Source organism: Salvelinus sp. IW2-2015, unplaced genomic scaffold (genome assembly GCF_002910315.2).
Source record: "Salvelinus sp. IW2-2015 unplaced genomic scaffold, ASM291031v2 Un_scaffold4661, whole genome shotgun sequence".
NCBI lineage: Eukaryota > Metazoa > Chordata > Actinopteri > Salmoniformes > Salmonidae > Salvelinus > Salvelinus sp. IW2-2015.
Genome location: NW_019945930.1, coordinates 39,647 through 62,353, shown reverse-complemented (window position 1 = coordinate 62,353; position 22,707 = coordinate 39,647). Strand labels below are relative to the sequence as shown.

The window sequence follows — 22,707 nt, the reverse complement described above, 5'->3', positions numbered from 1 at the left end:
TACCCTTTACCAGGTTTTAGTGCAGCTGATGGGATGTACAGAAGAAGCAGCTATAGGAATTGTAGTTGTGGTTCCATCTTCTGTCTCTCTGGCTTCATGTGGTTAGGTGAGCATCTTTCTAAGACGTATATTTTACTTCATCAGTTTGAGTTGTTATTAACGTGATTTTGTTCAATGATTGACTCATTCATTCATTGTGTAAAAAAACATTAAAGTCAGCAGAGAATGGACAGGTGAGTTGAGGTCAAAAAGTATTTGTTTTCTTCAGATCTTTTAACAGTGCTCGATTAATCTTGCCTGGCACAATGGACCAATGGAATATTTTCAAGGTATGCTTATATTGTTAATAAAATGTGATCATATTACTCCAGTGCTAGCTTCCTTACACTGGCTTCCTGTTAGGCAAGGGCTGATTTCAAGGTTTTACTGTTAACCTACAAAGCGTTACATGGGCTTGCTCCTACCTATCTTTCCGAGTTGGTCACTACATACCTACACGTACGCTACGGTCACAAGACGCAGGCCTCTTAATTGTCCTAGAATTTCTAAGTAAACAGCTGGAGGCAGGGCTTTCTCCTATAGATCTCATTTTATGGAATGGTCTGCCTACCATGTGAGAGACGCAGACTCGGTCTCAACTTTTAAGTCTTTACTGAAGCTTATCTCTTCAGTAGGTCATATGATTGAGTGTAGTCTGGCCCAGGAGTGTGAAGGTGAACGGAAAGGCTCTGGAGCAACGAACCGCCCTGCATTCTCTGCCTGGCGGTTCCCCTCTCTCACTGGGATTCTCTGCCTCTAACCCTATTACAGGGCTGAGTCACTGGCTTACTGGTGCTCTTTCATGCCGTCCCTAGGAGGGTGTGTCACTTGAGTGGGTTGAGTCACTGACGTGATCTTCCTGTCTGGGTTGGCGCCCCCCCTTGGTTTGTGCTGTGGTGGAGATCTTTGTGGCTATACTCGGCCTTGTCTCAGGATTGTAAGTTGGTGGTTGAAGGTATCCCTCTAGTGGTGCGGGGGCTGTGCTTTGGCAAAGTGGTGGGTTTATATCCTTCCTGTTTGGCCCTGTCCGGGGGTACATCGATGGGGCCACAGTGTCTCCTGACCCGCCTATGCAATGACGTCACACAATTCATCAACGCCATGGTGATGCGCGGTGACAATTTATTTCTTTGGAAGTGTTATAGAGTGGGCGTGGCAACACGCTTAGAAAAAAAGGTGCTATTTATTTTTATTTTTAATTTCACCTTTATTTAACCAGTTAGGCAAGTTGAGAACAAGTTCTCATTTACAACTGCGACCTGGCCAGGATAAASCAAAGCAGTTCGACACATAACAACACAGAGTTACACATGGAGTAAAACAAACATACAGTCAATAATAAAGTAGAAAATAAGTATATATATAATGTGAGCAAATGAGGTGAGATAAGGGAGGTAAAGGCAATAAATAGGCCATGGTGGCRAAGTAAATACAATATAGCAATTAAGACACTGGAATGGTGGATTTGACAGTAGATGCTATCTAGAACCTTGAAGTTTCTTTGGCTTTCTCCATAGGAGAACCCTTTGAAGAACCCTCTTTGGTTCCAGGTATAAACATTTTGGGTTAAGGATTCTACCTGGAACCCAAAAGGGTTATCCTATTGGGACAGCCAAAGTACCCTTTTGGAATCCATTTTTCTAAGAGTGTACAGTGCACAATGGCGGACTGGCCGTCGGGAGCACCGGGTAATTTCCCCGTGACCTGAGGGTCGTTTTGGCCTGCGGTGAATAGTGAACTTGACCAGCAATAATATAGCAAGCAGGAATGAGTTGACGGAGAATCCACGCATCAGACGAGACTCTCACTCACTCGCTGCAGTGTCCTYGCACCAAAAATGACATCAGGCCTCTCCGCGACGCACATAGCAACCGTCTACCTGCCTCTCAGATAACATTTTAGACAAGTCGCACGGCGAAATGGACAGTCAGAAGAGGAAAGGTGGAGCAGAGAGGCAGATAATAAAAAAGAGAAAGGCCCTTGCCACAGACGCTGCAAAATAAGCGACATGTTCGCCAGGTAGGGACCAGGTCAGTCAAAACACTAGCTAAACCACACACACTGACACACACACACGACACCCAGCATGGCTAGCTAAGTTATTGTAGCAACAAGTTACTACAATAATATACAGCTCTGGGAAAAATTAAGAGGCCACTCCAAATTAATAGACCACAATAAAAAAAAATCCAGAACTGTATTAATGTAGCCTACTGATACACTAATGATAGTGAGTATGATAATAGAGTATTTTCTTTGCAAAGGTGGAGAAGGAAGCAGCAGCAGCACTAGAGCTTCAGGTGCTCCTGCAGAACTGGAGATGGTGGTCAGTTCAGAGTCAGACTCAGAGCAGGAACCTTCAGGTACAGCTTAAGAGCACACACCTAAACATGTAGGCTATGATTTTACATTAATATGTACTTTATTTATGAGATTATCAGTAGGACTGTAATCGGGGGGCATACAATCGATGACTGCACAAGTAATASACGTTTAAGTTTAGGTTATTTACAATGTTAATCTCATTCTGCAGAGCAACCAGATGTGCAGAGAGAGAGGTTCAGAGACCAGTACAGGGAAAATAGAAAGGGACAGCGAAAGCACTGAAAATCCATTTGATTATTTTGCCCATCCTCAGTCCAAGGATTTTGACTTATTTTTTCAGTACCACCCAAAATAAACCCCTCAAAGAGTCATTCCCAATGTATTCCAATCCAAAGATGGCACAAACAGAAAATGCCTGACATACAATGAAGTAACTCACTCCCTGTTCTGCTCAGTATGTCTTGCATTCTCAAAACCTTCAGCCAGTGATAGTGCATTTGTCAAAGGAGGCATGCAGGCCTGGAAACATGCCCATCAGAGTGTACAGGAACATGAGAGAAGCAAGACCCATAGAGAAAGTGCAGAAGCCTTTTTCCTCAGAGCCAGCAAAGCAGACATCTGTACCCTTCTGAGTGATAAGCAAATGTCAGTTCAACGAGACCAGGTCACAAAGAGGAGGCAGGTCATGGAACGTGTGATTGATCAAAGAGGAGGCAGGTCATGGAACGTGTGATTGATCAAAGAGGAGGCAGGTCATGGAACGTGTGATTGATGTAGTTAAAGTTATTGGTAAATGTGGGCTGAGCTACAGAGGACACAGACATGAAGCTGCATATAACTTGGAAAACATGGCCAACAATCATGGCTAGTTTTTTGAGCTTATATTGTTATAGTGGTATTACCTCGGGTTCTCGAAGCAGTTATGGCTATGATCCTTCCTTGAAGGCTGACAAGGGTGGAAGGAAATTTGCTGTGAGTTACAGCTTTTGTAGCAGAGGCATGTTTTTTTGGACTTTCATATTATACCTGCAGTTATGTAGCCATGTTCAATTTCATTGACTCGTGTTATAGATGTGTTTATTGTGGGTGCTGTTTAAGAAAGCTTTATGGACACCAGTGGATGGGAACATAATGTATATTACTATTTTTTTTGTAGAGGAGTTTATTTTTTTGACTTTTGTATTAACTTACTTACATTGGTTGTAGCTTATGTTTGTTTCGGTGAATGTGTGTGTGTGTGAAAGTTTTTTGCTACTTTTGATATGCTTGAATGTTGAAATATCAGATAATAATTTGAACATTTGAGCTACTATGTATATCTCATTCTCTTTTTAAAAGTGTAGGCTAATTGTTTTTGTGTGTTAGCCTTGTACATTTGTATGTGCTTATTGTGTTTTTCTAGTGAGTTTTGAGGTGCACCCATAGTATCCTATGAAAACTCAGTGTTCAGAGAGCGTACCTTGTTGGTCAGTCCAAAATGTTTTATTTTAATATGGATACAATTTCTTCCAGATGAAATAGTGTCAAATGTATAACCTAGTTTGGTACCTCTTACATCAACAAATAGGTTAGCTAAGTATTAGGTCTGGTGGGTTGCGTGACGGTGGCCTGGGATGTAACCAAGGTCTTATAATGAGTGACATCATCCTCGCCTCCTCCATGGAGGCTACACGGTTGCTCCTGGCAACGGCTCAAGGTTCTGAGCACGRTCGCTAGGCGACGGTCCAGGAAGGAGAGTGGCCACGGAGAACAGAGGATAATGGAAAAGAGATTCCCTCATGACAACACAGACTGTACTGGGGCAGGGAGAGGAGACGCAGACAGACACAGTAGGGTGCAGCGACGGATCCTAGAGAAGGAGAAAGAGAGCGAGAGAGAAATGGAGTGAAAGTTGAGAAAGAAGAGGAATAAATTATATTTTTCATTTATCATGTTCTCTCCTCTAGCTGAGTATATATATTCATGATAACATAACTTATTGCATCTTAATGTTTAATAATGCACTGATCCAGAGGTGTCAGGATAGAGGGTTCATCTTTACTACTGCCTCTGATCTAGCGGACTCACTAAATACAATTTTTTTTTTGTAAATTATGTCTGAGTGTTGGAGTGTGCCCCTGCCTATCCGTAAATAATAAAAAAACAAGAAAATTGTGCCTTCCGGTTTGCTTTGTATAAGGACATTTGAATTATTCATACTTATATTTGAACAATTACATTTACTTTTGATACTTAAGTATATTTAAAACCCAATACTTTTACTCAAGTATTATTTTACTGTGTGACTTTTACTTGAGTCATTTTCTATTAAGGTATCTTTACTTTTACTCAAGTATGACAATTGGGTACTTTTTTCACCACTGGACTTAGGTTTATTTTTGACCGGAGAATTACTTGTGAATTGGGTTTGATGCACCCATTGAAAATACTTGCATAAATAGCTCTTTGTCCTATCTGTGCTGGTGGTGAACCGCAGCTGCCATTATATCAGCAGCGAAAGACCGGAACATTTAATTCCCAGACACTCCCTCCCGAGAGAGAGATAGGCCTGTGGAGATTCTCCTTCTTTGCGCATGTGTTCCAAGTGGCTGTCAGGTAAAAGTAGACGATAGCAGACAACAGGATTCTTAGTGAAAGGGCCGGGGGTGTTGTTGAACATCTTCTTGACTTTACTCGACTTTTATAGATCACGTACAATGTTATCCAGTAACTTTCTGAGGTAATACTAGGCTATATGAGACGTTTATTTGTTCTAACTTACGTTTTGATATTTAAATATATGTTTGATTGCTCTGGTCTAGGGGCGCATCATTTGCAGTCCTGAGAATCGAATTTTCTCTCGGCAACTCCCAAGTCATTATCCGAACACTACAACAAAGTAGTCAAACTGTACTGTAGCCTACAACATTTCATTCCATACAAAGAAACAATAGCTTCCACAATGGATCGGGTAAGTCTGGTTTTAACAGTATAGGCCTGCTGTGTTGTAACCGTGTAAAATGTGTTCGGTTTAAACCGCTGGACAAGAAACCATGACGGTTAAACGTGTAGGGATTTTCTTTCTGCAAAGTAGCCTACTACTATATCATTTTTAGTAATATGTGACTATGACCTAATAATCTCTCCTTCCTCCCAAAGTGTTCACATTCCTTCACTGACTTCGAATACATTGTCCATTATTTGACCAGATACTCAAGTGGCCGTTCTAACAAAGAAAATAAATGTCTTCAACAATGGAAGTCAATCGATAAAGAGGCAAGATCAGGTGGGACCATTATTGCCAATGAGAGGGCAGATATGCGTGTTTCCACTAGTTACACAGCCACAGACTCAAACGTCTATCGTATTTTTATTTCGGGTTAGGAATAACGTTAGAAGTGTTGTTAAGGTTAGGGTTAAAATCACATTTTAATAAGATCAATGGTAGAAATGGGCGTGGTTTATGGTTTTGTTTGCTGTAACTAGTGACGACCAGGCACTACTCCCATATAAAGTTTCCTACTTTTATCAATACTCTCCTAACAACCTAATCTTTACGAAATGTATATTCCATCAAATAAGGCAGAAGCCAGATTTTGGGCCCAGTTATCCCTCTCTCTTCGCTGGTTGAAAGGAAATGACTGGTATAAGAAATATGGTGGAAACTCTGACTGTCCCAAGCCTCCACTAACCCAATGCTATGAGATTTGTTTGTTGTAGTGAACGATTGAACATTTCAGGAAAAATGAGATTGTCTAGCGATACACCCAAATCAACTCAGAGGTTTAGACTAAATTAATAAAATATTTAGTTTCATTTTAATCTATGTAGAATACTTATTGCGGCCAACAGGACAAAGCTAGCCCGTCCCCCTCCACCCTCCCGGAGTCCCCAGGTCAATCGCCTCCCTGTACTTTACTGCTGGATCTGGTCGACTGCAGGAAAACACCAGGGCAGAGTGGAACTGAGAGAGGAGAAGAGGAACATGGAGATTTGATTTCATTAAGTAAGAACCATGGCGTGTGGATTAGACACAGTCTGCTTCTGTAACAATTAATTTATGAGTTATATATTGATGAAAATATCTGGTCGTTCCAACCAATTTTAAGAAGTGTAACTTGGTTAAAAAAAGTTTGATTTCACATCATTTTAACATTCTGTCATAAAGAGCATGTGTTCAACTAAAGAAAAAACAAGTTTTCTCATCTCGAGGTTAAATAAAAATAAATACTTTAGTAAGTGCCAATGTGCCAAATAAAGTAACATGGTTGACTGTAATGGGGGACAACTAAAAACAACAAAACCGCTATTTTACATGGGTATATTAGTCCTTTAAATCAGCCATGAATCCGCTGGTGATGGGAATGGAAGCTAGTATTGTATTCTGCAACAAGGAGTAGCAATTGAATGCAATTTTCACAAAAAAAGTTATTGTTCAAATATTTCTAGCATGTCTATGTATGGGGAGAGGATTGACTTCCTCAGTTTTGCACCACAAAACAGCAGTAAATTGTCAAAAACAGTAGAACCAGCTCACCTGCTTTTACTCTGATTTGACTATTAGATGTTCAATGTTTATTTTTCAAAAAATAATTAAAGAACAGTTTCATCATATTAAAACAAGAGTTCAGTTAATGTATGTTTACCTGTATTTATACTAGGCAAAGTCGAGTTAATAACACAATACTTATTTACATAATGGCTTTAGGAACAATGGGTTAACAAAAACTGGCCTTGTTCAGGGGCCAGAGCGACAGAATGTTACCTTGTCAGCCTCGGGGATTAGAGCTTAGAAACCTTTCGCTTACTGGCCCCAACGTTTCTAACCACTAAGGCTAAACCTGCTGCCCACAAACTCAGGAGCAGACACTTAAAATGATGGGACAGATGTAAATTTAATCACTAATCACTTGAGATAAAATAATGTTCAGAAATGACTCGTCAGGTCCACCAAAGTCACTAGCTGCATTTACCATGCACTACTAATCAATTTCCTATTAAATCCTGATTATCGTCAGTTAGGCCTGAGTTTGGCAATTAGTCATGTAAACACCTTACTCTGCTATCTTAATGGTGTAGGTCATAACGAAGGAAGAACGCCTTTAAAAGATACCTGGTTTTTCTGAGAAATCTTTAGAATAGGACATGTAAACACTTTAATCAGAGTTATAGAGGTGTATTTATCTGCATGTTCTAACACAAGCAGCGCACGCTAACTTCTCTTTTGACCGAGTCAGTGAGTTCAGAAAAACTGAAAGTATGCAGCTTAGAAATAGTTTTCACATTACACATTTTTATTGTACCGAACTCAGAATCAAAATATGCTTAACTAATTACAATTGTCGCTGCTTTCGTAGAACGTATTATTTTGATAGACCACATTTTTTGCATTATCAAAGTCCCGTTCAGAGGTAGCCTGACATATCGAGCTTTATTAGGAAAATTGTTCTACTTTCCAAGTCATGTACACAATGCGTTGTATAATCCAAAAACTACCATTACTATTGTACCTCTCACAATAGTCATCTATTGATTATGGCTTGTAACCGTACTCAGATGGTAAAACTTGGATAATTATTGTATGTATTAGGTGTTAAATCTTTCTAGAAGTTAAATAGGGTTGACTGAGGGACCTGTCAAAATGCTGAATTGTGTAACTTTAGCAAGTCTTTATTCATATTAAAAATTGGATTAATCGAATTCTCAATTGTTATCGTATTAAAGGGCTACTTTATTTCACGTAACATGATTTAAAATGGAATATTAGGGCACAGTTATTACTGGAAAAATATCTAAAAGGGAGATGCAAAAAGGCATTACATTTCATGCGACATGACCCATATTTGCGCAAAACCCTAACTATTTTCAATTGTCATTCGTTTTCAAGGAACACTATTCCCTAATCAGTTCTCTCTCAGTGGGAGGGGCTTAATCATCTGTGGAGCCTCAACAAAATCATGATTGCTGACAAGGAAGAGAAGAGTCTCTCCAGATCAGAACACCTCACGAAAGCACCAGCAAGAGATAGGGAAGAACCTCTCAACAACTGCTGCTCTGACTGTGGGAGGAAGAGTTGTTGCTAAACAGAAGGAATTGATATTCACAGAGAGTATTCGCACTGTTGAGAACCGTACCACTGCTTCAGTGTGGAAGAGTTTCACTGCATCTAAAATCTTAATATCTCATCTCTCAGGAATTCAAGTACAAGGAGAGGACCTTTACCCTGCTTGATGTGGGAATGCTATACAAAACAATCAGGAGCCCAGATAAACACAAACACACAGGAGAGAAATCTTATTGCTGTGATCAGTGTGGAGAGCTGTCAATCAATTCAGGAACCTGACTTACACACCAACGCATACACACAGGAGAAGTAGCTGTACTCCTAACTTGTGATCAGCTGGTGAAGAGCTTCAAGTGATCAGGAAACCTGACTACACACCAACGCATACACACAGAGAGAAGCCTTATAGCTTGATCAGTGTGGGAAGAGCTTCAGTCGAACAGGAACTCTGATACACACCAACGCATACACACAGGAGGAAGCCTTATAGCTGTGATCAGTGTGGGAAAAGCTTCAATCAATCAGGACACTCACTTACACACCAACCATACACACAAGAGAGAAGCCTTATAGCTTGTGTCTTGTGGGAAGACTTCAGTCGAACAGGAGACTGACTACACACAACAACGCATACACACAGGAAGAGAAGCCTTATAGCTGTGATCAGTGTGAAGAGCTTCAATCAATCAGGACACCTAACGTATAACACCAACGCATACACACAGGAGAGAAGCCTTATAGCTGTGATCAGTGTGGGAAGAGTTTTGCTCTCGATTTCACCCTGACTACACACCAGCGAATACACACTGGAGAGAAACCTTACTCCTGTCTATGTGGAAAGAGCTTTGTTCAGTCAGGATCACTGAAAAAACACCAGGATGCACAAATGTGTCGTTTTTTATCTCCATCCTCTCCTGGACCAGTTTCAGATCTCTAAATGAAGTTTCAATAGAAAACATATTGGAAACAGTCATCCATCTCCCATTCTCTTAACAGTTTACTAAGTCTGATTACCATGGTAACCTGTGTAGCATAATATGCAGCTCTGGATCCATATGTATCAAGTGTCTTGGAGTAGAAGTTCTGTATCTTATTTCATTAACTCCTATTGTCCATTAAATAATGTAGAATAATGTTTCAACAATTGTAGGTTCATATTAATGTGGGGGGGAAATGTTGTCTGAAGAGAGAGCCTTGAATTGTACATCTTGTCTCATACAATTATTGGTTCCTTTAGGTGCTGGGTAAAGATGTGAGGGGGAGATGGTCATGACCCCCCTCAGACCTTTTAGCAGAATATGTTCTATAAGTTAAGATAGGAGACAGTGCCAGTCACATGCAGGAACCAAACGTCAGTGGTGAATTAATTATGAATAATGTAAATCATGCAAATATAACTTGTCTGTGTAAGCAGTATATAAGAGAACGGGACTGCCCCGAAAGAGCTCCCGACCGTACTATGGTATTTTAAGTTTGTTGGAACTCTCCAGCTTCCTGATTAAAAAATAATTATTAATTTAAGTTTTACTTTGAGTCCCTGGTGTTCATTTCCATGACACATGTATTCAATACAAAAATACATTAAATCCTTTATCTTATGGGAAGGAGATGTCGCACTGCATGAGGCAAATGGGGGTCCCACCAGATACTGACTACCTTTTCTTAAGGGATCCGTGACCAACAGATGCATATCTGTATTCCCAGTCATGTGAAATCCATAGATTAGGACCTAATTCATTTATTTCAATTGACAGATTTTTTTTTGTATGAACTGTAACTCAGTAAAATCTTAGAAATTGTTGTATCTGTGCTGTGAAGGGCTCAACAGTGGAACTGCCCTGCACATATCAACATCCAAGTTATCATGTGGTCTCAGAACCAAACTGGTATATACAAGAGAAATGTAATGAGGTGCCTAAAATCCTGAGCTCGGTCCAGAGTATGCAGGTCGTGCTGAGTACCTTGGGACTAAAGAGAAAGACTGCACCCTGAGAATCACAGACCTGAGAGAGAGAGATTCAGCTGAGTACAAGTTCAGATTTAAAACACAGTATGCAGAATGGGGGTACAGCTTCCCTGGAACAACTCTGACTGTCACAGGTAATATATCATATCTACTTCTTCTACTACTACTAATACAGGTAATATATAATATCTACTTCTTCTACTACTACAACTACTAATACAGGTAATATATCATATCTACTTCTTCTACTACTACAACTACTAATACAGGTAATATATAATATCTAATTCTAATAATACATTAGAATCATTCAGAGCTGCAGGTGAAGGTGTCTTCCTCCACAGAGGAGAACACTGACCTGTAGCACCACCTGTCTTCTGACTGACAACCCCAACCCCACCTACATCTGGTACAAGAACGGACAACATCTCCATGACCCTACTTCCCAACAATACTCCTGTAATACTCTAGTGGTCTGGTGTTACTCTACAGACAGTTACTCCTGTGCTGTAAAAGACCATGAGGATTTTCTCACTCCTACAGTGTGTGAGTCTGGACTCWCCTATAATAATCATCTTAAGTATCAATCATTAAGGCCTGTGGACCAATAGTAGAACATGTGGGGAAAAACAGACAAATCTGTAACACTMGTAGAAATTATACAGAATAATAGAAAAGGTAGAAAATGGCTGATGGTATGTTATCTTGTTCTACTGTTTTAGAAATTGTATTTTTTTAAATCCATTTTAGAATAAGTCTAATTTAACAATGTGAAAAAGTCAAGGGGTCTGAATACTTTCCAAATGCACTGTATGAGTCTATATTTCTTTATTCATTTTAAATGAACCACTCCAATACATTTAAAACACTTGAAAATAGTCTCATTATCGTTTGAGGAATGCATTCAGATACATTTTGTTTCAGGTGTTCATGGTCAGAGCTGTTTGAATGTGACTTACACCAAGAGGAGTATCTATGCCTTGAAGGGGTCAACAGTGGACATTACCTGCACGTATAGACATCCCAGCTGGAATAACGTCACAGAAGTATCCTGGTTCAACAAATGGGAGTCTGGAGTTACTWCAGATCTAAGCCAGGACCCAGAGTATGCAGGTCATGTGATGTACCTTCAGCGTTATAGTCATGAGAATAATACAGGTTCAAAACAATCAACAGAGATTCACGTGTCTTACAGTGCTACACATCTGTTATAATAAGTGTTGTTTCCTGCTTAATTGAAGTATCAGGTGTAGTTTGTCACCAGTTATAAAGTGTGTTTGTTGTGTCTCTTTATGTTTCTATGGCTGCAGGGAGGGAGACGCAGCAACGGGCTTGAGAACAGCAGGAATAGATACATAGGCCTGTTGTTTACACACATCTCTCAGCAACTGTGAACAAACTGCCACTGACTGATTTTTTATTTTATTTAACCTTTGTTTAACTAGGCAAGTCACTGATGGCCTACCAAAAGGCAAAAGGCCTCCTGCGGTGACGGGGGCTGGGATTTATATATACAGTTGAAGTCAGAAGTTTACATACACCTTAGCAAAATACATTTAAACTCAGTTTTTCACAATTCCTGACATTTAATCCTAGTAAAATTTCCCTGTCTTAGGWMARTTAGGATCACCACTTTATTTTAAGAATGTGAAATGTCAGAATTATACTAGAGAGAATGATTTATTTCAGCTTTTATTTATTTCATCACATTCCCAGTGGGTCAGAAGTTTACATCCACTCAATTAATATTTGGTAGCATTGCCTTTAAATTGTTTAACTTGGGTCAAACGATTTGGGTAGCCTTCCACAAGCTTCCCACAATAAGTTGGGTGAATTTTGACCCATTGCTCCTGACAGAGCTGGAGTAACTGAGTCAGGTTTGTAGGCCTCCTAGCTCACACATGCTTTTTCAGTTCTGCCCACAAATTTTCTATAGGATCTTGGTCAGGGCTTTGTGATGGCCACTCCAATGCCTTGACTTTTTTGTCCTTGAGCCATTTTGCCACAACTTTGGAAGTATGCTTGGGGTCATTGTCCATTTGGAAGACCCATTTGCGGCCAAGCTTTAACTTCCTGACTGATGTCTTGAGATGTTGCTTCAATATATACACATAATTTTCCTACCTCATGATGCCATCTATTTTGTGAAGTGCACCAGTCCCTCCTGCAACAAAGCACCCCCACAAGATGATGCTGCCACCCCCGTACTTCACAGTTGGGATGAGGTTCTTCGGCTTGCGAGCCTCCCCCTTTTTCCTCCAAACATAATGATGGTCATTATGGCCAAACAGTTCCTATTTTTGTTTCATCAGACCAGAGGACATTTCTCCAAAAAGTACGGTCTTTGTCCCAATGTGCAGTTGCAAACTGTAGTCTGGCCTTTTTATGTCAGTTTTGGAGCAGTGGCTTCTTCCATGCTGAGCAGCCTTTCAGGTTATGTCGATATAGGACTCGTTTTACTGAAGATATAGATACTTTTGACCCTGTTTCCTCCAGCATCTTCACAAGGTCCTTTGCTGTTGTTCTTGGATATATTTGCACTTTTCGCACCAAAGAACGTTCATCTCTAGGAGACAGAGCGTGTCTCCTTCCTGAGCGGTATGACGGCTGCATGGTCCCATGGTGTTTATACTTGCGTACTATTGTTTGTACAGATGAACGTGGTACCTTCAGGCGGTTTGGAAATTGCTCCCAAGGATGAACCGGACCTGTGGAGGTCTACAATGTTTTTTTTCTGAGGTCTTGGCTGATTTCTTTGGATTTCCCATGATGTCAATCAAAGCGGCACTGAGTTTGAAGGTAGGCCTTGAAATACATCCATAGGTACACCTCCAATTGACTCAAATTATGTCAATTAGCCTATCAGAAGCTTCTAAAGCCATGACATAATTTTCTGGAATTTTCCAAGCTGTTTAAAGGCACAGTCAATTTAGTGTATGTAAACTTCTGACCCACTGGAATTGTGATACAGTGAAYTATAAGTGAAATAATCTTTCTGTAAACAACTGTTGGAAAAATGACTTGTGTAATGCACAAAGTAGATGTCCTAACCGACTTGCCAAAACTATAGTTTGTTAACAAGAAATTTGTAGCGTAGTTGAAAAACGAGTTTTAATGACTCCAACCTAAGTGTTTGTAAACACACATCACGACAAGAGAGACAACACAACACTACATAAAGAGAGACCTAAGACAGTAGTTTGCCCCCGGTGATGCGTTGTGCAGACCGCAAAACCCTCTGGAGAGCCTTGCGGTTGATGGCAGTGCAGTTGCCGTACCAGGCGGTGATACAGCCTGACAGCATTCTCTCAATTGTGCATCTGTAAAAGTTTGTGAGGGTTTTGGGTGACAAGCCACATTTCTTCAGCCTCCTGAGGTTGAAGAGGCGCTGTTGCGCCTTCTTCACCACACTATCTGTGTGAGTGGACCATTTCAGTTTGTACGCAGAGGAACTTAAAACGTTCCACCTTCTCCACTGTTGTTCCGTTGATGTGGATAGGGGGGTGCTCCCTCTGCTGTTTCCTGAAGTCCACGATCATCTCCTTTGTTTTGTTGACGTTGAGTTGTTTTCCTGACACCACACTCCGAGTGCACTCACCTCCTCCCTGTAGGCTGTCTCGTCGTTGTTGGTAATCAAGCCCACTACTATTCTGTCGTCTGCAAACTTGATGATTGAGTTGGAGGCATGCATGGCCACACAGTCGTGGGTGAACAGGGAGTACAGGAGGGGGCTGAGGCCCCAGTGTTGAGAGTCAGCAAAGTGGAGATGTTTCCTACCTTCACCACCTGTGGGCGTCCTGTCAGAAAGTCCAGGACCCAATTGCACAGGGCGGGGTTGAGACCCAATGACATAACCAAGAGGTAGAATATATAGTGAAAACAATAGTGGACGTAAAAACGGAACCTTGAGGAACACTGATTTCTCAGAGGACAAATCATCTACAAAGAACTGATAAGATAATATTTAAACCAGGCAATATCCAGGCAAATATCTCCAACATTTGGACCGCATCTGGCCCATATGATGCTTCACACTGAGTCACATGTGCCACCTAACAGCCGGATCTGGCCCACAGTAATTTGCTTTGTTGACTGAAAGAGAGAATAGTTTTACTATACAATTTCAAAACATGACAGGATATCAGTGTCAGCGAGTCTGAATTATTGATTACAATTTACACGTTTCATATATGGAGAAAAAAAACAAATGAAAAAATATAAATGTAAATACAACTAGATTTTAGGAACTGTTAAGATATGTGCTAAGATATGTAGGCCTATGTGACAATAGTTGTATTCTTGCATCATGTGTCTTAAAGAGGAAGGAAATGGCAGCCCTGACCACTTATGTGTCAACCAGTAAGTTGTCTAACAAAACCTCTCCCCTTCACTCTGTAAGTACACTTGATGATATCTTATAATATAGTGTTGATAGTATGTTTTTAGTGATGAAGCATATTCTTCTGGGTAATGATAATGATAGGGACCCAGGTATCAAAGCTATAGTCAGGGTTGTAAGAATAAAGCAGGTTTGAAACAATACAGGAATAATGATGTGTCTACAGTGTTATAGACAGGTCTGTTCAATAAGTGACTGTTGTTCACCTCTTACTTGATGTATAGGGTGTAGTAATTCACCAGCTATAGAGTGAGTTGTTGTTTATGTGTCTTAGACTGCAGGGTGGGAGATGCAACAATGGCCTTGAGAACAGCAGGAAGTGTGTTGGTGGTCCTTCTCTTGTCTGTGGCAGGTATGGTCTCATTCATTTCTTACCCTCTTTCTCTGGATTGTTTGATCAACATACTCATTCTAAAATGTCATTAAACAATTCAGAAAAACATGATTAAAGGGATAGTTCATCCAGATTACAAAATGACATATTGGTTTTCTTACCTTTAAGCAGTATATGGACAAGGAATGACATCAATCCATGCTTTGGTTTTGTTTACCTGGCCACTGTTTCCAAATGCTAACCTTTTAGCGTTTGTGGCAAAAATCCAATGTAATTCAATGGTAGCAATATTATCATATTTTGCGCTTCATGTCCAAATGATCCTGAAGTATTGAGAAATGATTATGTATTTCATGGAAGCTATTTATAGATGGGGAAAACAATATGTAATTTAGTTGAAACATCCTTTTAAGAATGAATGCCATAGTTTCCTCTTCACTGTAAATAGTTGTCTCTCACACCTCATTGAGTGATGCTCACCTAAGGTTTCCATTCACACACAACTCAGAAACTACGGCAACAAAGTGTGGAGAAAAAAGCAGGGTTATGGTGTCTTCCAACAACACAGAGAAGGGACAGGAGGTGATACTGACCTGTAGCACCACCTGTACTCTGAGTGACAACCCCACCTACATCTGGTACATAAAAGGCCAACATCTAGATGAGAGCACCTCCCAACATTACTCTGTCAAGATATACTATTCAGACAGCTACTCCTGTGCTGTTAAAGGCTATGAAGCTCTCCGATCTCCTGCAGTGTGTGAGTCTGAATACAACTTTTCTTTGCAAAGATTATTACTATTACTAAACTTTTATTGTTCAGTCCTGAATCAGCTGATTTAACAATAATTGAATACATAGTATTGAATAAATGAATGGGCTTACTACTGTTTTAGGTGTTCTGGGTCAGAACTGTTTCAACGTGACTGACACCCATCAGAGTGTCTGTGCTGTGAAGGGCTCAACAGTGGAACTGCCCTGCACATATCAACATCCAAGTAATCATGTAGTCTCAGAACCAAACTGGTATATCCAAGAGAAATATAATGAGGCGCCTAAAATCCTGAGCTCGGTGCCAGAGTATGCAGGTCGTGCTGAGTACCTTGGGACTAAAGAGAAAGACTGCACCCTGAGAATCACAGACCTGAGAGAGAGAGATTCAGCTGAGTACAAGTTCAGATTTAAAACACAGTATGCAGAATGGGGGTACAGCTTCCCTGGAACAACTCTGACTGTCACAGGTAATATATCATATCTACTTCTTCTACTACTACAACTACTAATACAGGTAATATATAATATCTACAGGTAATATATATCAACAGGTAATATATCATGTCTACAGGTAATATATCATGTCTACAGGTAATATATCATATCTAAAGGTAATATATAATATTTACAGATAATATATAATATCTACAGGTAATATTACACAAACAGTTTAAGATATGGAGTCTTGGTCTATGGCACAGAGTACTGACAAAGGGATGTTTCTACACCTAATTTCAGGTCTGCAGGTGAAGGTGACTCCTGCCACAGAGAAAGGGAATCTGACACTGACCTGTAGCACCACCTGTACTCTGACTGACGACCCCACATACATCTGGTACAAGAACGGACAACTTCTCACCAACCCAAACACCCAAGATAACTACCTSWWCCTAGACCMAGTCAGCAGTGAGGATGCAGGCAGATACTCATGTACAGTAGAAGGCTACAATAATCTCCATTCTCCTGTATTGTCTGTGGGGGAACAATCATCTTTGAAGGAAGCAGCTGTAGGAATCATAGTGGTGGTTCTGGTTCTCATCCTCTGTCTCTCTGGCTTCATGTGGTTCAGGTGAGTGAGAAGAATGTACCTTTTTGTTTACATTCTGTTTTTAAATCATTAATCTAAATATTGAACTTGATTTTAATTGATTGATTCATTCATCCATTAATTTGTTTATTAATTCCTTTATTTACAAAATAGGAAGAAGCCGTCCATATCTACCTCTGACACAAGAGACAGGGTAGACACAGCAGAGAATGGACAGGTGAGTCTGTTGGAATCAGCTGACTGAGAACGCTGTGTGTGCATCATCCTTAGCGGCGTTGGCAGAAAATGGATGTTTCTATTTTTCAGGGATAAAGTATTTTCAACCTAACTTTCGTTTCCCCTGAACAACGGAAGTGGGCACTCCGCTCAGGCGTCTTTCGCTGCCAATGACTGTGGTATTAATTTAYTTCTCACTCCTCATGTTATCTGTCCTCTCTCTCCRTYAGGGAGACTCTAGTCCARTGTATGACAACATCTCAGGCATGGCCATGAMCCCTACTGCAKCACAGACAGCGGMCMCATACGACCAGGATGATGTTCACTATGCCAGTGTCCAYCACAAAAACCAGGAKGTGCCTCTGTACTTYACCGTCCAACTGCTTCAGCCACAGAAACAGGATGAGGATGTCCAGTACGCTGCTGTGAAATTCAACCACCCCAGTGCTACTCAATAGACTGTTTTTCAGTCAGATTGATAGTTGTTGAGGTGCCAGTAGAGAGTGCTGTGGTACAGTACACYGGAAACACCAGGTTTTMGTGTAGCTGGTGAGACATACAGAAGTACAGAGAAACCACAGGCCTCTTAGTATGGTCAAATTATGTTGCATTTGTTTTAAAGTATTTTAATGGGGATATTTTCCAACATTCCTTATTTTATAGTAAGTGTGCTCCAAAAAGATGTTCACATATTGTTTATAAGCCATTTACTGACGTGTTGGTTGTCAGGAAGAAGCATCATGAGGACAGGAAGCCAGCTGTGCATCAACATCTTCGCCCCTCTACATCTAGTTGGTCAGCCACAGAACTCACACTCTGTTTCACATGGCCAGTAAGGTCACCTACTAAACTCCTCTCTTCACTCTGTAATACTCTTGATAATAGCTCATACCTTATTATTCTACTACTTCTTGGTGATTTGTTTTGTAGAACGAATGTTTGCATGTAAATCTCATTGTAACATATTTTGTTTAGCATTTATTTTACCATATTTGTTTTTTTCTAGCATATAATGCAAAAAATAAAGTATTTATGTTATTTGCCCAGAACAGCTTAATTCCAATACCAGGTGTAATCTATTCTGCAATTGTAACTATCTTGCTCCTCTCCTTTGCTATTCAATCTTTAGTCATCTACATGTTAACTGGGGCACAGATCTCTAGGCCGATGTGACATCATTAGTTATCTTGCATCAAGCCTTTTGGGGTTTTAGTCCCTTGTATAGTTATTATTATTAATAATAATAATATAAGTTGACTGAGTTATGCATGTTAATGTCTTGAAGTAGCTTTCTAGTGTTTCCAGATTTCTATCAAATATGCGCTATAATTAACAACATGAGTGAAATCGTTTTCCCATTGAAAAATTGTAATAAAGTATGTTAAAAAGCAGCTTTTCTGTGTTGGAATGGTGTGGGCGTACCCCAACAATAGAATGGTGTGGGCGTACCCCAACAATAGAATGGTGTGGGCGTACCCCATTTTGGGGGTTTGAGTTAACAGATAAGTCAAACAACATTTTTTGGGTATGAGTTAACAGATAAGTAAACAACATTATTTGGGTATGAGTTAACAGTAAGTAACAACATTATTTGGGTTTGAGTTAACAGATAAGTAAACAACATTATTTGGGTATGAGTTAACAGATAAGTAAACAACATTATTTGGGTATGAGTTAACAGATAAGTAAACAACATTATTTGGGTATGAGTTAACAGATAAGTAAACAACATTATTTGGGTATGAGTTAACAGATAAGTAAACAACATTATTTGGGTATGAGATACAGATAAGTAAACAACATTATTTGTGTTTGAGTTAACAGATAAGTAAACAACATTATTTTGTGTTTGAGTTAACAGATAAGTAAACAACATTATTTGGGTATGAGTTAACAGATAAGTAAACAACATTATTTGGGTATGAGTTAACAGATGASTAAACAACACTATTTGGTTGTGGAGTAACAGATGAGAAAACAACATTATTTGGGCATGAGTTAAMAGAATATAAACTTTTAAAAGTGAGATTTTCACTGGACAGTTACTTTAAAGAGGAAGGAGAAGACAGTTCTTTATGAAATAAAATGTGTTTTTTATGTTACATACACCAAATAGGTGCAGTGAAATGTGTTGTTTTACAGGGCCAGTCATAGTAGTACAGCGCCCATCAGCTACTGTCTAGTGTTTTGACACTGTTTCTTCGCACCTTAGCAGACATGAACACGCACGCACACACACACACACACGCACACACGCACACACGCACGCACACTGCACACTGCACAATTGAACCCTTCTCCCCCCCCCCCCCCAACATGTAAATATTGGACTATAAAGTGTCCTCCTGTATTATACCTATGCTACAATGTTTATTCTATTCTACTGAGACATTTACTTTATGTTTGTATTGTTATCTTTCAGGTCTTATTGTTGCATTGTCGAGAAGGGACCTGCCAGTAAGCATTTAGTTGGACAGTGTATACCATGTGTATCCTGTACATACAGTTGAAGTCGAAGTTTACATACACTTAGGTTGGAAGTCATTAAAACTCGTTTTTCAACCCCTCCAAAATTTCTTGTAACAAATTATAAACAAAACAAAACAAATTATAGTTTAGGCAGGTCGGTTAGGACATCTACTTTGTGCATGAACAAGTAATTTTTCTAACAATTGTTTACAGACAGATTATTTCACTGTATCACATTCCAGTGGGTCAGAAGTTTACATACACTATGTTGACTGTGCCTTTAAACAGTTTGGAAAATTCCATAAAATGGTGTCATGGCTTTAGAAGCTTTCGATAGGCAAATTGACATCATTTGAGTAAATTGAGGTGTACCTGTGGATGTATTTCAAGGCCTACCTTCAAACTCAGTGCTCTTCGCTTGACATCATGAGAAAATCTAAAGAAATCAGCACGACCTCAGAAAAAGAAAAAAAAGTCTGGTTCATCCTTGGAGCAATTTCCAAACGCTGAAGGTACCACATTCATCTGTACAAACAATAGTATTCAAGTATAAACCCATGGACCACGCAGCCGTCAAACCGTCAGAAAGAGACGTGTTTGTCTCCTAGAGATGAACGTACTTTCGTGCGAAAAGTGCAAATCAATCCCAGAACAACAGCAAAGGACCATGTGAAGATGCTGGAGGAAACAGGTACAAAAGTATCTATATCCACAGTAAAACGAGTCCTATTCGACATAACCTGAAAGGCCTCTATCAAGGAAGAAGCCACTGCTCCAAAACCGTCATAAAAAAAGCCAGACTACAGTTTGCAACTGCACATTGGGACAAAGATCGTACTTTTTGGAGAAATGTCCTCTGGTCTGATGAACAAAAAATAGAGCTGTTTGGCCATAATGACCATCCTTATGTTTGGAGGAAAAAGGGGAGGGCTTGCAAGCCGAAGAACACCATCCAACCATGAACCATGGGGTGGCACAGCATCATGTGGGGGTGCTTTGCTGCAGGAGGGACTGGTGCACTTCACAAAATAGATGGCATCAGGAGGCAGTACAATTATGTGGATATATTGCAGCAATCTTCAAGACATCAGTCAGGAAGTTAAGCTTGGCCGCAAATGGGTCTTCAAATGGACAATGACCCAAGCATACTTCAAGTTGTGGCAAATGGCTTAAGGACAACAAATTCAAGGTATTGGAGTGGCCATCACAACTGACCTCAATCCAATAGAACACTTGTGGGCAGAACTGAAAAAGCATGTGCGAGCAAGAGCCTACAAACCTGACTCAGTTACACCAGCCTGTCAGGAGAGACGGGCCAAATTCACCAACTATATATGGTGGAAGCTTGTGGAAGCCTACCCGAACACGTTTGACCCAAGTAAACAATATGAAAGTGCAAATGACTACCACAATACTTAATTCAACTTGAGGGATTACACTTCTGACCCACTAGGAAACTGATGCAATGAATAACAGCTAATCACATAGTCGTATGTCTCTCACTAATTGATGAATTCTAATGTACATTCACATTTCTTAAATAAAGTGGTGATCCTAACTGACCTGAGACAGGGAATTGTTTAGAGGAGTTTAAATGTCTAGGAATTGTGAAAAACTGAGTTTAAATGTATTTGGCTAAGGGTGTATGTAACTTCCAATTCAACTGTAAATGTGATATGAGCAATGTAAGATATGTAAACATTTTATGTGTGCATTATTATATACAGTATATTTTTTAAACTGTATTTAACAAGCAAGTTAGAGCATTGTTTAAGTGACTAGTGATCCATTCATTAAAGTGCGCCAGTGATTGGTCTCATGTGGCAGCAGCTCTGAGTTGTGATTGCTGTATAGGCAGTCTGATCGGCTTGAGATAGAACTGTTTTCAGTCTCTCGGTCCCAGCTTTGATGTACCTGTACTGACCTCGCCTTCTGGATGGTAGCGATGTGAACAGGCAGTGGCTCGGTGGTTGATGTCCTTGGTGATCTTTTGGCCTTCCTGTGACATCGGGTGCTGTAGGTGTCATGGAGGGCAGGTAGTTTGCCCACGGTGATGCGTTGTGCAGACCGCACCACCCTCTGGAGAGCCTTGCGGTTGAGGCGGTGCAGTTGTCGTACAAGGCTGTGATACAGCCCGACAGGATGCTCTCGATTGTGTATCTGTAAAAGTTTGTCAGGGTTTTGGGTGACAAGACAATTTCTTCAGCCTCCTGAGGTTGAAGAGGCACTGTACGCCTTCTTCACCACACTGTCTGTGTGGTGGACCACTTCAGTGTACACAGAGGAACTTAAAACTTTCCACCTCTCTACTGCTGTCCCTTCAATGTGGATAGGGGGTGCTCCCTGCTGCGTTTCCTGAAGTCCACGATCACCTCCTTTGTTTTGTTGACGTTGAGTGAGAGGTTGTTTTCCTGACACCACACTCTGAGTGCCCTCACCTCCCTCCTGTAGGCTGTCTCATCGTTGTTGGTTCAAGCCACTACTGTTGTGTCATCTGCAAACTTGATGATTGATTTGGAGGCGTGCATGGCACGCAGTCGTGGGTGAACAGGGAGTACGAGGGGGCTGAGCACGCTCCCTCATGGGGCCCCAGTGTTGAGGGTCAGCGAAGTGGAGATGTTGTTTCCTACCTTCACCACCTGGGTCGTGTGGCGGATGAATCCGAATTAGTTGGGTAACATAGATAATTAAGATGTTTATTTGCATAATATGCTTATGTGAGATACTTGCCATTAGAATTTATCCTTTTGGACTATAGTGTTGGCCGTTGCACTTTTCCCTCAGCTAGGGCTCAGTCACTTGGGGCTCAGAGAGGGGAGAGGTCAGGCTTGTCTTTCACATGTCCCTGGTGCTATGCAGAATATCAGAAAGGGAAGAGGACAGAATGGAACATTGTCTTCATATGTGACTAGAATAGACCTAGAAATAGTCTGTCTRAAATGGCATCCTATTCCCTATACGGTAACAGTCAAAAGTTTGGACACACCTACTCATTGTTACATCTGCCCCTGCCACTCCCTCTACTTCTCATCCTGTGTCCCMCTAAACTGCCGCCACTYCCCCAGTGCTCTCTCCCTCGCTCTCTCTGTGTGGG

General features: G+C 40.5%; 1 protein-coding gene and 1 pseudogene across 3 annotated transcripts; both read left to right on the top strand.

Moving 5' to 3' along the window:
- The first annotated feature begins 5,011 nt into the window (after nucleotides 1-5,011).
- Nucleotides 5,012-18,493, top strand: LOC112077533 (myeloid cell surface antigen CD33-like). 3 transcript variants are annotated; one of them, XM_024144033.2, is made up of 7 exons: nucleotides 14,731-14,767; nucleotides 15,047-15,124; nucleotides 15,615-15,866; nucleotides 16,003-16,347; nucleotides 16,619-16,949; nucleotides 17,082-17,145; nucleotides 17,375-18,493. In XM_024144033.2, the coding sequence occupies exons 2-7, from the start codon at nucleotides 15,070-15,072 to the stop codon at nucleotides 17,600-17,602; spliced, it is 1,275 nt and encodes a 424-aa protein (XP_023999801.1). In that variant the 5' UTR covers nucleotides 14,731-14,767; nucleotides 15,047-15,069; the 3' UTR covers nucleotides 17,603-18,493. The 3 variants fall into 3 exon arrangements, with proteins under 3 accessions (XP_070297835.1, XP_070297836.1, XP_023999801.1); XM_070441734.1 differs by lacking the exons at nucleotides 14,731-14,767; nucleotides 15,047-15,124; nucleotides 15,615-15,866 and adding exons at nucleotides 5,012-5,314; nucleotides 6,175-6,349 and having other exon boundaries at nucleotides 17,375-18,491; XM_070441735.1 differs by lacking the exons at nucleotides 14,731-14,767; nucleotides 15,047-15,124; nucleotides 15,615-15,866 and adding exons at nucleotides 5,012-5,314; nucleotides 6,196-6,349 and having other exon boundaries at nucleotides 17,375-18,490.
- Nucleotides 10,016-11,621, top strand: LOC139026389 (sialic acid-binding Ig-like lectin 13; annotated as a pseudogene).
- Nucleotides 18,494-22,707: the final 4,214 nt, after the last annotated feature.